Genomic DNA, 16931 nt, shown 5'->3' with positions numbered 1-16931 from the left:
GGAAAAGTTTTAAGGTTTACAAAAAACATACCTTTCTAGAGGCTGCCGAGAGGAGAAATAACGTTTCGCCTACTTATACTTCGAATTTGGGGCTGAAAATTTGATAGGAGGAGCAACTCTGGATGGGGAAGCTGCTGTCAAAATTTTAGGTTGATCGGAGCAAGGGAAGGTGGTGAACCGGTGGTCGGTAGCGGCGGCGGTCTAGAATCTTCCGGCGGCCGGTTCGGAGACTTTCCTGCCGGTTCTCAGGGTGAGACCGGCGGTGTTGGATCCGGGGCGGAGAGAGCTTTCTGGGGATATAAAATTCCGACGGAGGGCAGTCGGAATTTTGGTCGGAAATCGGGAAAAACAAGGCTGCCCGATTTTAGGGTTTTGGTTTTTTAGGGTTTAGAAAAAAATGGTGGGCTATTGGCTCTAGGGTTAGAACAAAGTGCATGATAACGTGATAAAGGATAAAGTGTAGAGACAAAGAGATAGCAAGAGAGTCATCATCTTATTCATTGATAAGAGCCTTTTATATAGGGAATTACACAATACCAATATGCTAAGGATATGAATACATAGATCTAGTCTAACTACATATCCTATTGGCATAAGACCAAGACACACATAGAGAATATCCTAGAACAGTTATAAGGAATTCTTAATTAAGGCAATTTGAAGATGATAGGATTAAAAAAACAGAAAAATTAAATAAAACATTTTTCTTTTATTTTTTATTTTTTTATATTTAAAACAGAAAATTAGTATAAAAAGAAGAAATAAGGGTAAATTAGTCATTTTATTATAAAAGTATGCATTCCGTTAGTCTTCTTAACGAAGTTAACCGTTTCATATATGAATTTTTGGTTGAAGTAGGAACATAAGATACCGTTTTGAAGTTTTTAAAAATTGAGATACCAAAAGTTAGCTTAGTTAAAAGGTGAGACACTGTTGGATTTTTTTCCCTCTAAAATTGATATGTGGACAACTATTTTGCTGGTGATTACTTGGTTGACAATGGCGCTTTGCCGACGAAGATGGAAATGCTCTTAGCTAGCCTAAAGGCTACAGAAAGAAGAATTCTATTTTCATTGGCGTTTGATAAGCACTGAAGCATGAATGTTAATTACCATCACCGACTCTTCCCCTGCAAACGTTCTTGTTTCTGGTTTTTGTTGCTTTCTTCTTTTCGGTTTAGAGGGGGATGCCATGATTAAGCTTTAATCATTCACATCTCTAAACCTACCTATTAAAATTTGGCAAATGATTATGGCTTCAGCAAGTGTTTAACTATTTATATCAACATCGATTACGTTGATCTGACTTCTGCCTCATCATAGATTATAAATACCTATATTTATCATTTCAGTTTCCTCCACTCCACCAAATTAACTAAATAATTAAGGAAGTACTTTTGGTTTGTTCTTCATTTGAAACATGTCAAAGATAATATACTGAGGAAAAGGAAAACCAAGTTTTGAGGTAAACCATTTAGGCCTCAGTCCAAACAGATACAAAAGGGTTTGGATCTTTGATGTCATAGCAAATCTGCTTTTTGCAAATTTCTTTCTTTGATTAATTATGAAAATGACTAGATCATTTTCTCTTTATTTTCCCTTGACTTTAGTAGCAAAGCTGTATTGAACACTCGTATCACAACCCTAATTGTCATTTTCTCATATAGTGATTGTGTGTGGCTTCAGCTGTCTGTCATTACTAACCTAATAGTATACTCCGCAACATCAACTAGATCGTGTGATGTAGTTTGATTGACTTTGCTTTCACCAGAGTTGATCCAACTGTTCCCATAATCTTCAGGTTATAACTGTTACCATATTTTTGATGCTTGAAATAGTAACTCCCAATTTCCTCCACAATGAAGAAGAAGGTTATCCTTTTCTATGATCCTTAGTAAGATCTAATGCCACTGAAGAGGAAAGGTTATCATTTTCAGATCTTCAAAATCCAGCTGGTATGTGCAGTTGCCTTGAGAGAATGGGAGTGTCTGGTTTTGGGTGGAAACTGTTAGTGACTTTATGTTGGAAGGGACTTGGTAGAGTAGCTAAAGTCCAAGACATGTTCAGTGCTGAAAAGGGTCTTTATTCTCCAGAACAGGTTGGCATCCTATGCTTTGCCTGTTGCTATAATAATCTGGTATGTCCATGTCCATGATAATAACCAGATAGCTACCCTTTGATCTTGACAATTGGTAAAAATATCTAAGCACGCTATGCCTCTGTGACAAATCCTCATCTTATTGGTTGGGCAGCAGAGTCGAGTCAATTTCTTGTTTGCCCCAACAAGAGGGGAGATGGGATAAAAGCAACACAGCTTTTTACTACCCCAAGAGTTGGTGCACTAGATTTTAGAATTTACTACACTCCACTAATTACTAGATATGAGTATGACTAAAACAGCTGCCCTTTTTCTGTGATCACTTTCCTTTTCTCTTCTACATTGTCTCTCTTCCTCTTGTTCACTCCATCTTCAACTCCTTTATGCTTCAACTCACCACAGAGAAGCCAGATAGAGACTTAGAGAGGCATGGGATCTGAGGCAGAGCCAGAGTCACCAAAGCTACCCTTGTTCTCTATCTCACACATACAGTCAAATGAGCCTTCTGGGTATCTAACCCCACCCTTCTACAGTTCAGTTTCAGTTCCATTCACATGGGAAGAAGAGCCAGGAAAGCCAAGGCCTTGCACAGACCTTGCAACCATACCAAACCCAGTTGACTTATCCCCAAAGTGCTTGGAACTCCCTCCAAGGCTTTTGCTTGAGACCAAACTGCTCTCACCCACAACAGTGTTGGAGGGTCCTTACGTGGGCAGGTCAAGGTTTCAATCCTCTTCTTTTAGGATTGTGGGGAGGGACTGTTATGGGTCTTTTAGCCCTGATCATGAGAGATCAGGGCAGCTTGGTGCTTTGGTGTTGAGCAAGAATGGGGTTAAGGAAAGAGGGTGGTTTGATTCATGGGGGAGGAGGGTCTTGAAGGGTAAAAGAGAGAATGGTGGGGCTAATTATGTGTTTCCATCATCTGTGGATGGAGAGAGTGATGGTGGTGGTGGTAGTGTTGGAGAGAGTAGCAGCTTCAAGGTGAAGAACACAAGGCATAGAAGGGCTAGGAGCTTTTCCAGTTTGTCTCATTCAAAGCCTCATTTCTGGGTACAATCTCTCATTCTCGTAATTTTTGAGTTCTTTCTTGTTGTCTTTAGCTTGTACTTTCACTACAATTATGAATTTGATGAAGGTATGAAATCCAGTTGGTTGTAATTTTGTGTATTTAGAGCTTTAGTACTAGGATAGTACTCTGAGTTATTTATAGGAGATGTAAACGTACTTTCATTTTTACAGGCAACTATCTACCAAGGTCTGAAGCAGGTGGTTCCATGGAAGAGTAGGAAATCAAAGCAAGATGGGTTTGCGATTTAGACTTGTCTCGGGACACCATAGTATGTGTCCAAATTTATTACCTATCAACTGCTGTAGTGCTGTAATATTATTTTATGAAACGAAAACAAAGCCGGATCGGGACCTGAATGTGGGTGGACTTTGTAGTCAGTAAGTCCCCATAGGGACATTTGAAATGAAAGTTGGATTGAAATGAATGTGTATGGAAAATGTAGCTGTACTGTCTTGCTTTCTTCACAGTTCGCAACTTATCACAACTTATCAGTTATCACTGGTAGCGTTCCTGGTTGGGATAACAGTCTCAGATCACTGGCAAGACAAAGAGATACTGTATTGCATATCCATGCCGAACTGATTGTTTTTGTCGTTGATCGGAGTGATTTAACTAGAATTCAGTTAATCAGCTAGAAATGAGACGCAAAAGTGTCCACGTTGCAATTGCTGCTTACTATGTTGATTGGATTGGGGCAGTTACTAGAATGGAGCTCAATCCCAGTGAGGAGCAAGTATGTCAAGTAGCTAGAACTAATGTCGAGCATTATGTAAGAAGCAAAAAGGGTTGTAGCAAACACTAATCGAGGCAGAAATATCAGGCAAACATATAAGCCGTTCAAATCAACAACTGAATTCAATAAGTAGGGTCAAGATAAAGATCACCATGAATTAACATGGTAATAAAAACCATTCATATGCCTACAAAAAAAATAGAGGATGATTCAAGGTGCCTCTCCAAGATTGTCAAGCTTATTACATTGCTCATGAAAATGGGAAACGGGGTTTCATTAATTGTCACTCGTATCGAGGAATCATATCGCCTCTATTTTTTACCCGTCATACCTGCAACCACCTGCAAAACGTGCCCAGGTATCAATATATAGCAAAGAATGCAAAATATTATCAAGTTAATGTTGAATGCTGTGAGCCACTAAATGAAATCTGTATTTACACTCCACTTACCAAACATTATCAAATGAAATCTGTATTTACAGTCAATAAAAAGAAATAATCCTCTTCATTTATTTGTTGTTTGGGAAGTTCTGAAATACTTGAGACTAGAAAACCTACTTCATTTCAAAACAAATTTTCTCCTGATGTAGTTTGTCTAAATTTTAGAAAATTCCAGGTACATTTAGTCCTCTATATGAGGACAAGAAGTGATTCACCAGATTGAATCATGTAGACCGATTTTGAGGGAGAGAGCAAGTTGAGAGAATCCAATAGCCACACTCCCTATCATTTTTAACAAAAATACTAACGGCTGTTGAAGAGTACATAACGATACCATGTTGACCTATCTTACACATGGAAGCATGAAGGGAATATCCAAACATCTTTCTGTTCCTATCCTTTTCAACTTAGTGAGTAACAGAACCATGTCAACCTATTAAAAGGTGAACAATCCATAGACTTCTGTTGGCAACAAACCTAACTATAGCATCAAATATACTAGCTTAATAAAATCCATACTCCTTGAAACATGGTTCCATAAAGCAGCTGGGTAAATATTTTCTAGGAGTGGAGGGATCACTAATTAGGAAACTAAGGTCTTTTATGCCCTCATAACGGTTTACTCATCCTATTCATATAAACAAAGGTAGGAAAGAAAAATGGAAAAACAACAAGTCACATAATAGATCCAAGTACTCCAATCTGCATAATTTGGTGAATTATATATAAAATAAAAATGCATTGCTACTCACATCACTTAAAGCTGGCTGAGGGACTTGCTTAGAAGCTTCAAAGGAATCTAACATTGGCCTCACCACAGCAGGAAGGAAGAGTCCTGAAAATTTAATGAACAATAACAGTCAGATGAAGAGAATTCACATGGACAAACTTCTCTAAACTAAAGACATAGGAACCTATGGGGGATATGAAAATTGATCCCTCTCTCTCATAAGTCATAACGCAATGGGATATAATTCCCATCTGTATAATATAACTGGTGTAGAACTGTCCATTTTTGGGAATTGGAAAACATAATTTTAGTCTATTACAGAATATTTCTATGTCAAGCATGTAAGCAATGTCATTCTGTTATAGAAATTAGCAAAACAAACAAGTTCAAAATATAGTTAGTTACTCTTTAACATATACCAATCTGAGTCGGAAATCTAGGACGGCTCCCAAAATGCACAAGGAAAACCCAAGAACTCTCTCGTAGATAAAGTTAACATTAAGACCAACATAATCCAAGCTTCTTGCTTTACTGAAGTCTGAAGTACTGAGTATAAATCGACAATTACTAGTAATTCTTAACTACAAAATCTACAGTTACTATAATAAGGTCTGTATGAACCCAAGCAAAATCATGTTCGGATATAGTTAACATTGACCACTCAAACAATCTAAGTCAAGAGAGGGAAGATTGATAACCTCACCCATTCACATCATCGCACGCTGGATAATCAACTATGTCAGTCAGACCAACAAAATACCGATCCAAACACTCAAGCATGTAATTATCCACAAACCCAACATTCAACTGTACTGCTGGTAGCAGTGTTGGCTTTTCAGAAACCTTCAAGTTGCATTGTTCTTCTTGAACATATGGTGGCACAGGGGCTTCTCGTCCAGACACCTCCAAAGTGGACTGTTCATCCCTCTTTCTGAGTCCAATATTTAGTGCTGCTCTAGAAATATCAAGCACAGATGACAGTGATGGATGAGAAGACACAATTTTGGTGTCTTCATATGAAACAGTTTCAATAGCAGCATCAGCTGATAAATCCCGACTCTCCTCTGATAAAAGATTGTGTTCATAATTACGCTTGGTCTCACACTCTCCCTTGGCCTTTTTTGATAAATGCAACTTTTTAAGATTACTCTTGGTCTTTTTCAATAACCTTCTGTTATCAAACTTGACCCTCTTTTTCTGGTAAGCCAAAAAAGCCTCCTCTGCAGTAGTAAAAGTGCCAAGCCATACGCTAGTCTTTCGAAATGGATCTCGAATCTGCGCTGAATACTTTCCCCCTTTTGTACGCCGAACTGCCTTACATTTGGTAATAATTCTTTGAGTTTTCTCACTTTCATCAACATCCATACAATTACCAAATTTGGTGCCATAGGTATTGCAACTGAATGAGACAGTTTCAATAGCAGCATCAGCTGATAAATCCTGACTCTTCGCTGCATACGCTCCCCATTTTGTACGCCGCCTGGTAGAACATCTTCTAGTTTTCTCACTGTCATCAACATCAATACAATTACGCTTGGTCTCACACACTCCCTTGGCCTTGTTTGATGCTTGCAACTTTTTAAGATTACTCTTAGTCTCTTGCAATAACCTTCTGTTATCAAACTCGGCCTTCTTTGTCTGATAAGCCATATTAGCCTCCTCTGCAGTAGTAAAAGTGCCAAGCCATAATTTAGTCTTTTGAAATGGATCTCGAATCTCCGCTACATACTTTCCCCATTTTCTACGCCGAACTCCCTTATATTCGGTACCACATCTTCGAGTTTTCTCACTGTCATCAATATCCATACAATTACCAAATTTGGTGTCATAGGTATTGCAATTGAATGAATTCTTTGCAGATGATTCACATTGGGCATCCTCAACCAAAATCTCTGAAACAACGCGCTTATTACACACTGATCTGTTTTTCTTAACATTATAATCTGCATCATCTTCACTCGAACAATCAGTGGCATAGGGATCATCACATATGATACGAATTCTCTTGGTGGAACTTGTATCCTGGTCTTTGCTTGGTTGCTTCATCTTAGTCTCCCGTTTCATATGAAGATTCAAGACTTGGTTTGAATTTTATGGCCAAATGCCTCTGAACCCTTAGAAGAAAGTGCAAATAAAAAAAGAAAAAAAAAAAAGACTATAGGAACATCCTAAAAAGAAAAATGCGAGATGTCTAGCAAAAGTCAGTTATAAAACCAAAAACCTTGAAACACCGAAGCTCTAAGATTGAATAAGAATAGTGTTTGTCAAATTATATACTCCAGAAAAAGTCCTTTTTTCTTTTGTAAGTTAAATGGTAAAGAAAAAGATGGGAGCTTTGTCTGAGGCTGTGCCTGTGAGAGAAGGGCAATAGAGCTAAAAAAATAGAAACAAGATGAGTGGTGTGTAAAGAGAGAATGAGTTTGTGAGTAAGAAAGAAAGAGTGAGTTGTGCATGAGGAAAAAAAAATGGTGAGAGGTTCACAGCCTCTTTGGATTTACATTCAATAGATCATGTCACCTTCCTGTTTTCTCAAGGAACCCTTATCTTGGTGCAAAGATGGCTAAAAAGAAATATCTCAAAGCAACCATCGGCTTTATCTCAGTTTCCCCAACTACAAATTCCTCAGTCTTAATCACCCTATACTCCCAAGTACCCATCATCTGTGTTGTTCAGTACGATTACCAAATGAGTTTGCCGAATCTAGGGCTCAATGTTGAGGCCATATTAGCATCTCATCACTCTCCTAGGCCGAAGCTACCGAACAAACACCAACACAAAATGTAATCCAAGGCCTTAAGATTTCTTCTTGGGGCTAAGTGGTCACTACAACATTTCACAATGCCTAAATAAACAAAAAGCGATGAACTTGGGGCACAGAACCAAGACCAACGTAGCTTCAACGAGCTGAAAAGGTTAAAAGATTAAAGCTTTATCACTAGATCGTTCAAAGTAAACAACACAGAGGAAAATTCATTATCTGGGTCCAATCCCATAATCAAAAATCCCTCAAAATCTGTAGACTTTGCTCATAAACAAAACACTCAATCTATATAAAAATGCCCCAAATCAAATATGGTTTAATTGAAGAGGTCAACAAGAGAGAGTGAGAGAAAAGAGAGGGAGGAATTACCAACGCCGGCGATGAGACAAGAAGCAGCGACAACAGGCTCTTGTACGACGAACATCTTGAGCTTCTCCATCACACCCATCTCTCTTCTGTTCCTGTTTCTGTCTCTGTTTGTTCTTCTTGTTGTGTTTTGTCTGCGACCGCTGCAATATTGATCTATTTGATCCCCTCTACTTTATGCCTTTGATGGGCTTGGATTCAAACCAAGTACAACCCCAAACCCGACCCATATACTAACTATATATATATATATATATATATATATATATATATATTATTTATTTTTTTTTTTTTGGTCGAATATACTAACTATATTTGAATGTTACATTTTTCTTCTTACATTACTGGTGACAATCTGAGAGACATTCAGAGAGTTGATTATTTGATTATTTTTTTTTTTTTTCAAATAATAAAGATTCTTGATGTTGAATTCTGATGTTACTACTACTCAACCTATTGGGTTCGCTTATTTGTTACTGCCTAAGTTTGATCAGGAATTTCCAAAGCTTCTTCCTAAAACACAGAGAATGCAACATGGTCTCCTTGGCTAAGCAAAGCATCAATCATGTTTATGGTATCATTGAGTTTTATAGTCCTCCTATTTCATGTCTCTTCTGCCTATTTTGGTGAGATTGATGGAGTGACTCGGGCAAAGGAAAATCTCTCTTAGGCCTGATGATATGCCAAGTTAAGCTAGTTTTTAGTTTGTTTCTTTCTTTGGGACTACAGTATTGACCCCTTGCTTATCAAGAAAAAGGGATTCTTATATTTGTTTTGATTCGTGAGATGTAGGCTAATTCAACACAGAAGTAGTCGGATTCCATGCATTGGTAATTTATGACAGTACTGAGCTGATATGTTGCTCGAAGTTAGTTCACTAAATATACTATACGTAGATGTAAAACGATATCTAAAATAAATGCGAGTTTAAGTAAATAGAATGCTTAAACAAATTATCTGGTCTGTTCGGACACGGTGAAATTATGAAACTCATACAATCAAACTCAATTACACATGTTGATCCTCGAGCAGAATTTACAGAATCTCTCCAGTAATCACATAATTTGCACAAGTACCTCAGAAATTTACACAGGAATCTAATGGAATACACAAAGGAAGAAACTTACTAACACATTCCATTTTGAACAATCATTACAGGACGCATAAAATGGTCGGGACTACTTAAAAAAGCCTAGAAAGAAGGTAACATCCACCCCACAGTCCATCCCAGGAGCAAGCCAGCACCAACAAGACCGAACCCCAATGCAAGAGCAACGGCATACTTGTTAATGTCATATTCGTGGTCGACCCGCCTGCTTCTTTTACCCTTGGGAACCCTACGCCAGTTCTTGCGCGATTTTCGATCTTTGCTTGACATCCAAGGAAGGATCACCGGGAGAACAGTGGAGCCTGCCTGGTCCTTGTTCTTAATCTGGACATAAAGGGTTTCCAGCTGCAGCAATTGAAACCACTGCTTATAGGCAAAGAGCTGAGAAGCTTGTTTAAAGAAGAGCTTAAAAATATGCTCCTTCTCGGCATAAGCTTGCTTTGCTGCCTTCTCGGCTTCCCTTGCACGTGTTTGAGAATGGCACAGTGCTTCGATTAGCTGAGCTTTGGTAGGGTCACCATCAGTAAGTTTTTGCAGATCTATCAGATCCCTGTACATAGTAATATATGCTTAGAGATTGCAAGTCACCACAAAATTAACTCAGGATACACATAAATGTCAAAGAAGTTATAAAGAGACTGACTAACTCAAGTTTGATAAGACCATAGCAAAGGAAAGTACAATGCCATGCATAAACATGTGTGCACAGGAATTATAAGATGTGATAATTCAAGGCAGTTATCAATCTAGTAACTACCTCAATGATGTGTCAGAGTGCTCTTCATCAGCTGCTTCTCCACATTTTCCAAATGTTACCCCAGTATCAGAAAATCCCTGTGCACGAGTAGTCATATTGGAAAGACTGTTGGCTTGAGCCTTCCTGTCTAAAGATGTCCCCAATAATCCATCATGGTCAGACAATCCAGCATGAGCAGCATATGGATGTCTCTTATGATACAGTTTCTGAGGTGGGGGAAGATCACAGTTCTCAATATGGTCAAGTGACTTCTGTGCGACCAAGGAGGCCAGTTCATCTCTATCAGTTGTCCGCCACCAAGGTTCAGTCCTCACACCTCCCATCCAAGGATCTGGTTCATAAGAAATGGTGTCCATCCCCATCTTTTCATATCTTTCCCTCATGTCCTTGTACTGAAGTTCCTGCATGTTCTCACCATATGCGGCGTCCACGTCTTTCTTTTGAACTTCATAACCTGTCTTCACACAATCACCATCAGTAAACTCTCCTTTATGTTGGTCGATCTCACTGTTTTTGGATGTTGGTTTTACAAATCCAGCTCTCAATGTTTCCATGTCAGCTTCCAATGCATTTAACTGTTCAGGGGTTAAATCTTTTTGGTAGCCATGATTAGGTTGCATTTGCAACCACCATCTTGTGTCCGCGGGTAGATTGGAATATGAACGATTCCTACTAATAGGCATGAAGGCAGCACCAGGATGATCTAATCCCTCTGTTGCAGTTGCAGGCCCAGCATCCACCTGCTTGGTTGTCGAAGATGAGGATTGGCAATAAGCTAATTTGGGAGCTCTTTTTGCATCTTCTTGGACAAAACAACGATTAGCTGTTCTCTGCCACACAGCCCTTGCTTCTGCTCCTGCCATCACCTTCCAATTGTGGCCATGTGACTCTGAAAAAAGAGAATATCCCAGATATTGTCAACAAAAAGGAAAATGAAAACAGAAGAAAGAATTTGAATTATTCAATCCTACAGAAAGGATTCTACTGTTTCAATACCAAAGCCCCACTACGAAGGGTTATAACCAACACATGATGCAGAAGAATCTAAAACAGTGTCTGAAATTCAAATCAACAAGATGCAAGTTAGGAATGAAAACAAAACACTCTAATTTGGCATTCCTTAGACTCTCCACAGACCCTGTTTCTCCTAAAAACGACATATTTTATAACCTGACGAGTCACGGATTTCATCTATTTCTGGACTATATAGCTCTCAGATTTTAAATCTGAATAAGAAACCCGAATATGTCTAAAATATTGTTATTTTGCTTTTCTTTCCAAAAAAAAAAGTCAGGAAAACCATGGTCAATCCAGCTGCTTCCGTTGGGGCTGTATTCATCTCTCAGAACGACCCTCATATAAACCACTAAATCTCCTTACAAGCAAGGGAAGCATCGGATTGAATTCTAAACTGAACAACTTCAAAGCAAATTCCCAATTTCTGAATGAACTAAGGTACCCACTCACCACACTTATTTACACAAGTAGCCAATACGACATTTACCTAGTGAACAAAACATTCATATCATTAAAACCAGATACAGAACCGAAATTCAAGGGCATTCTCATCCGACAACACAAGGCCAATAAAATTGCAAGACTTCAAAGTAAGCCAGACAAGTTCAAGATTGCTGAGAACCATTATTTTCAATTAAGGATCAAAGCTTGACGCCTTGACCATTAGGTATGAGCCTCAGAAATGATAACTAAAACAGAAATTTGGCACTAAGCAAATGAGAAATAAACTAACTTGTAACTGACAAACTTAAGTCATCAAATACCAAAGCCATAAGACACAATTAAAGAAACCCATCCTTCCTTTAAATGTCACTCATCAAACACTTTTTCCACAAGACACCCAAATGCAAAATGTTTAAGGTATCTTATTGACCTCAATAACCTCTAAAGCCACCACCAAGCAACAATTCTAAACCTGCCAACACTAAGCAACAAATCACATCAAAAACCAAAACAGATGTAAAAAAAAAAAAAAAAAAAAACAAACCAACCACAACAAAAATCAAACCCTCATAAACTTATACTGAAAATCAATGAAAGCTAGTTCCTTTGGGTGCTAACACTAACATGAAAGCTATCAGATAAGATTAACAACACAAAACAGAAACCCAAATTGACAAAAATTCTTCATTTCAAAACAAACCCAGATTCACAAACCTGACAAACAACCCAGAAACCAATACAAAACCAAAACTTGAACACCACCCACAACAAATTAGAAGCAGACCTGAAGTGATGCTGAATTGGGTGCTTAGCTGGATCCGATGAGCTCAATTCAACACAGACCCAAAAACGTTACAGTTCTCAAATCCAAGGAAGAAGAAGAAGAAGAAGAACCATGTCAGCAAAAAGGAGGAAGCTTTAGATTGTCAGTTACCATTTCTCTCTTATAAAGCCACGCTTGCTCTGCAAGGCTTGGAATTTAGAGCAAAAGCAATTTAAAGAAGCAAAGCGACGCCGTTTTGTGTCATGAGAACGGCGTGTCGTTTTCACTGGGGGCTCCATGTTTCATCATTTGGATTTTTGAATACTATAAATCCAGCTTTGCTCAAAGCGGTTGGATTGGCGCCACGTGAGTAGTGATGGGGATCGCAGGGCGGTGAGTGGGTCCACGTAGGAAATAGGATAGGATTGGGGTGTGATCGGGCAAATGAGAAAATGGTAGGTCCGAATTGGACCGACCCGGACCCAGTTCTCCGGGTTCTCCTATGAATGTAGATAAACACACTAGGATAAATACAACCAAACAAAAATTGGCACCTATGTACTAGACTCCATGAATGAGCTAGAGCTTCACATTCTGCAATTTGCAATGTGAAATTTGGGTATGGATCAGAAAATGCTAGAACTCACAAACTCCGTTCATTCATGGCAAGCGAATAAACTCTTAGATAGATCAAATTTAAAGATATACGATTAAAATATATAATTATAGAAAATAAAAACGTATATGTAGTTTTTTTGGTAAATACTCAATGTTTAATATATACGGTTAAAGACATATTATTTGTTTAAGTATCGATAGATATATCAAATCTTGATCTTATCTTAACATTTTTGTGTTTTTCAAGCTCTTAGTACATTCTTGCACCTGAAAAATTTAGTATCAAAACAAATCTAATGTTACACCAAAGTTATATAAATGATGCACAGTCACATCGCCGGATATATGGTTTTCAGAATAGATGTCAACTTTAGGTAGGTGGTCGACATCCTTGATCAGATGGGACTGCTATGCTATCTATAGCATGAAAAATCCCCTTCAAGCAGAATTGATAAGAACAGAGGCGGAGGCAGTTTAGGACGACTGTGGGCCTTTGCCCACACCAAATTTTGACAAATCCCACCAATAGTAAGCTATTATACTCTCTGTGCCCACACATGACTTCTATCTATGCCCACACAAGCTACTTGTAAACCCCCACCAATATATTAGTCTTAGATATTGTATCCCCACATATCTTACATTTCCATAATCCCGTACAACAACCAAAAAGGGGAAGCTTCTCTTGTACTCTATCCAACAAATAATTGACTATTATTGCTTGGTTTTTGCTCAATAACACAGAACCCAAACAAATATGGAAAAAACACGGTCAAACACCCAAAGCCAGAGTCTAAGGTAGAACAGCCTGAACAGGTACTGCCTTTAAGGCTTTAATCCTCTTTCTTTCTATGTTGCTCAATTCTTCTTTTCGATCAAAAAGATATCGAAATTGATATGAGAGGCATGCACTTGTTTCTTTCAATATTTGCGTTCGTCAATCTGTCATCATCTCTCTGTTCTGTTCTGCATGCAGCAAGCCAGCAGTCAAATATTAGAATCAATCACCTTTTCATCTCTCTGAAACGCAGTAGTCACAGCTCATTACAGTAAGAGATTTAAGAGGTTAGATTCTATCTTATATCTTGATTGAATGATTGATTGAGTAGCAGTCTGCGTTTGTTTTCGTATTGGTTCTGTGTGGATGGGATAGTCTTATTATTAGCGGAGCTGAGCTCTGTTTTTTGCTATTGATTAGAAGATTGTTAAGAACTAGGAATTGATTTTGTTTGAATTGCCATAACTTACACTTTGAATCTTTGGTATTTGATGCAGTTGTAACTTGAAAGTTGTGTGTAGAAGTCATGGAAAGGTTCTTTAAAAGGAAATCAGACATGTTGCAACCCCATGCAAATTGTGAAATATCAAAGGACATTCGTGTTGAGGCAGAGATAAATTTGTCAGAGCTACCATCAGATCCTGGATTGCGAAAGAAAATTTCAGACTACCCTTTGAGTATTCAAGACCAAGTTCGAAGAGTATATTTGCAAAGGGGTCCTTGTCAGCCTAAAGATCACAAATTTGTTAAGACCAAGTGTGGAGCTAAGTATAGAAAGTTCATAGTTGCTTGGTTCAATGATTTTCCTAACTGGCTGGAATATAGTATAGACAAGGATTGTGCATATTGTTTGTGTTGCTACCTATTTAAAACTAATTTCAGAGATCAAGCAGGTGGTGATGCTTTTAGTAGTAAGGGTTATCGGAATTGGAAGGAGAAATCAAGGCTATATGTTCATGTCGGAGACCTCAACAGCGCCCATAATCATGCTTTGAGAAAGTGTGAGGATCTCGTGAATGAAAGACAACACATTCGAAATATCATCAACAAGAATGCTAAGCAATCCAGAACAGATTATCGAATTTGCCTCACTGCATCAGTAGAATGTATACGGTTCCTTCTAAGACAAGGTCTTGCATTCCGGGGCCATGATGAGTCAGAAAATTCAAGCAATCAAGGTAACTTTGTTGAGCTTTTACAATTTCTTGCTGATCATGATGAACAAGTTAGAGCTGTGGCATTGAAAAACGCTCCAGCAAACCTCAAATTGACATCACCAACAATTCAGAAAGAGATAGTAAATGTTGCAGCAGATGCTATAATTAGAGACATAGATAATGCATTGTTCTCCATTCTAGTTGATGAAGCTAGAGATGTTTCTATAAAAGAGCAAATGGCTGTAATTTTTCGTTATGTGGATAAAAGGGGTTGTGTGATTGAACGTTTTATTGGCATTGTACATGTTGCCAATACCACTGCCAGAACACTCAAAAAAGCTGTAGATGAATTGCTTAGTAAGCATAAACTGAGCATATCAAGTTTACGTGGTCAAGGCTTCGATGGAGCAAGTAATATGAGTGGGGAACTAAATGGCTTAAAGACATTTATTTTGAAGGATAATCCCACTGCTTTCTATGTCCACTGTTTTGCACATCAGCTTCAGTTAGCTTTGGTGACTGTGGCAAAGAAACATAGTATTGTAGGTGCTTTCTTCACATCAGTTGCTAATGTTGTGAATATTGTTAGTGCCTCTTCCAAACGTCGAGACATTCTTCGAGAAAAGCAGGCTCTTAATGTTATTCAAGCATTGAAAGTTGGAGAACTTTCAAGTGGAAGAGGGTTAAATCAAGAAATTGAGATTAAACGTACAGCCGATACACGTTGGAGCTCACATTATGGTACGCTCATAAACTTTATAGCCTTGTTCCCTTCCATAGTTGATGTGCTAGATGAAATTGCAAATGACAAAGTAGGTTCTGATCAAAAAGATAATGCATACATTTCATTGGGGTTATTACAATCTTTTGATTACATATTTAGTTTGCATTTGATGAGGATTGTACTTGGTATTAGTCATGAGTTGTCCCAAGCATTGCAAAGAGATGATCAAGATATAGTAAATGCAATGGATTTAGTGAAAATATGCAAGAGAAAGTTGCAGGATTTGAGGGATAATGGATGGGATTCTTTACTAGACCAAGTTGTTATTTTTTGTGGCAAAGAGAATATCATGTTTCCCAACATGAGTGAGAAGCATATATGTAAAGGAAAATCAAAGCGGAAAAGTCCAGAAATCACAAACTTGCACTATTATCGTTTTGATTTCTTTTGTGCTGTGATAGATCTCCAACTTCAAGAGTTGAACAATCATTTCAATGAGGGTAATACAGAGCTACTCCTTTGTATTGCATGTTTGAGTCCGAATTATTCATTTTCTGCTTTCAACAAGGAACGTTTGATGCTTCTTGCTAGCTTTTATCCAACTGATTTTTCTACAACTGAGCTATTGTTACTGGAGTCACAGCTAGATATATATATATATATATATATATATATATATCGATGACATGCAATCAAACACTAAGTTTCAAGACTTGCATGAGATTTCTGATCTAGCACAAAAACTTGTTGAGACAGGAAAGAGTAGGACATATATGTTTGTCTATAAGCTCATTACCTTGGCACTAGTACTTCCGGTTGCAACAGCCACAGTTGAAAGAGCATTCTCTGCCATGAACATTGTAAAGAATAGAACGCGAAATCGGATGGAAGATCAGTGGTTAAATGATAGCTTAACTATGTACCTTGAGAAGGATATCTTCAATGACATTGATAATGAGGCTATAATTCAAAGGTTCCAAAACATGGCTACACGTAGAGGACATCTGTAGCTGGCTTAAATTGTTTTGCAGGTATAAAAATTACTATTGTGCATTTGTGCTTTTTTGAAAGTTAATTTTTACAAGGCAAATGGATGTTTAAGTTTTCCATTGCTAGTAGTGTTAAATCATGTTATATTACCTAGAAACTAACATATCAAACCTATTTTCACATTCAGCAATTCAATGTCTTTGAGAAAGAAGTTGAGCAGCTTTTTGTTATAGAATGAACCAGCTTGAGCAGCTTTTGGTTATGGAGTGAACTAGCTTGAGCAGCTTTTGATTATGGAGTGAACCAGCTCTTGGTGACAAGTCTGGTTATACCATGTGCATTTTATTATAGTCCAGACGTAGAGCTCCCATAAGAAA

General features: G+C 38.0%; 4 protein-coding genes across 4 annotated transcripts; 2 read left to right on the top strand and 2 right to left on the bottom strand.

Moving 5' to 3' along the window:
- The first annotated feature begins 2379 nt into the window (after positions 1-2379).
- Positions 2380-3590, top strand: LOC101308210 (uncharacterized protein At4g00950-like). Its single transcript, XM_004306606.1, has 2 exons — positions 2380-3147; positions 3337-3590. Exons 1-2 carry the CDS (start codon positions 2527-2529, stop codon positions 3412-3414), a joined length of 699 nt encoding a protein of 232 aa, XP_004306654.1. The 5' UTR covers positions 2380-2526; the 3' UTR covers positions 3415-3590.
- Positions 3591-4063: 473 nt separating this feature from the next.
- Positions 4064-8325, bottom strand: LOC101307919. Its single transcript, XM_004306605.1, has 4 exons — positions 8202-8325; positions 5775-7975; positions 5094-5176; positions 4064-4240 (listed from the first exon to the last, which is right to left on the bottom strand). Exons 2-3 carry the CDS (start codon positions 7133-7135, stop codon positions 5131-5133), a joined length of 1407 nt encoding a protein of 468 aa, XP_004306653.1. The 5' UTR covers positions 7136-7975; positions 8202-8325; the 3' UTR covers positions 4064-4240; positions 5094-5130.
- An 802-nt stretch (positions 8326-9127) lies between these two features.
- LOC101307620 lies at positions 9128-12489 on the bottom strand. Its single transcript, XM_004306604.1, has 3 exons — positions 12309-12489; positions 10064-10952; positions 9128-9856 (listed from the first exon to the last, which is right to left on the bottom strand). The coding sequence occupies exons 2-3, from the start codon at positions 10924-10926 to the stop codon at positions 9391-9393; spliced, it is 1329 nt and encodes a 442-aa protein (XP_004306652.1). The 5' UTR covers positions 10927-10952; positions 12309-12489; the 3' UTR covers positions 9128-9390.
- Positions 12490-14209: 1720 nt separating this feature from the next.
- Positions 14210-16574, top strand: LOC101291872 (zinc finger MYM-type protein 1-like). Its single transcript, XM_004308253.1, has 2 exons — positions 14210-16064; positions 16321-16574. The coding sequence occupies exons 1-2, from the start codon at positions 14210-14212 to the stop codon at positions 16572-16574; spliced, it is 2109 nt and encodes a 702-aa protein (XP_004308301.1).
- The last annotated feature ends 357 nt before the right edge of the window (positions 16575-16931 follow it).

The sequence above is a fragment of the Fragaria vesca genome, linkage group LG7, assembly GCF_000184155.1.
Source record: "Fragaria vesca subsp. vesca linkage group LG7, FraVesHawaii_1.0, whole genome shotgun sequence".
In the NCBI taxonomy this organism is placed as follows: Eukaryota; Viridiplantae; Streptophyta; class Magnoliopsida; order Rosales; family Rosaceae; genus Fragaria; species Fragaria vesca.
Note: the sequence above shows the minus strand (reverse complement) of the source record. Positions and strands in the feature narration are given on the sequence as shown.

Excerpts from the sequence above, each read along its gene's own strand:
- LOC101308210 (XM_004306606.1), top strand. The coding sequence starts at position 2,527 with ATGGGATCTGAGGCAGAGCCAGAGTCACCAAAGCTACCCTTGTTCTCT. Across the intron at positions 3,148-3,336 it reads ATTCAAAGCCTCATTTCTGG|GCAACTATCTACCAAGGTCT; the intron begins GTACAATCTCTC and ends TCATTTTTACAG.
- LOC101307919 (XM_004306605.1), bottom strand. The coding sequence starts at position 7,135 with ATGAAACGGGAGACTAAGATGAAGCAACCAAGCAAAGACCAGGATACA. Across the intron at positions 5,177-5,774 it reads GCGTGCGATGATGTGAATGG|GACTCTTCCTTCCTGCTGTG; the intron begins GTGAGGTTATCA and ends TTAAATTTTCAG.
- LOC101307620 (XM_004306604.1), bottom strand. The coding sequence starts at position 10,926 with ATGGCAGGAGCAGAAGCAAGGGCTGTGTGGCAGAGAACAGCTAATCGT. Across the intron at positions 9,857-10,063 it reads CACTCTGACACATCATTGAG|GGATCTGATAGATCTGCAAA; the intron begins GTAGTTACTAGA and ends TACTATGTACAG.
- LOC101291872 (XM_004308253.1), top strand. The coding sequence starts at position 14,210 with ATGGAAAGGTTCTTTAAAAGGAAATCAGACATGTTGCAACCCCATGCA. Across the intron at positions 16,065-16,320 it reads GAACAATCATTTCAATGAGG|GAAAGAGTAGGACATATATG; the intron begins GTAATACAGAGC and ends TTGTTGAGACAG.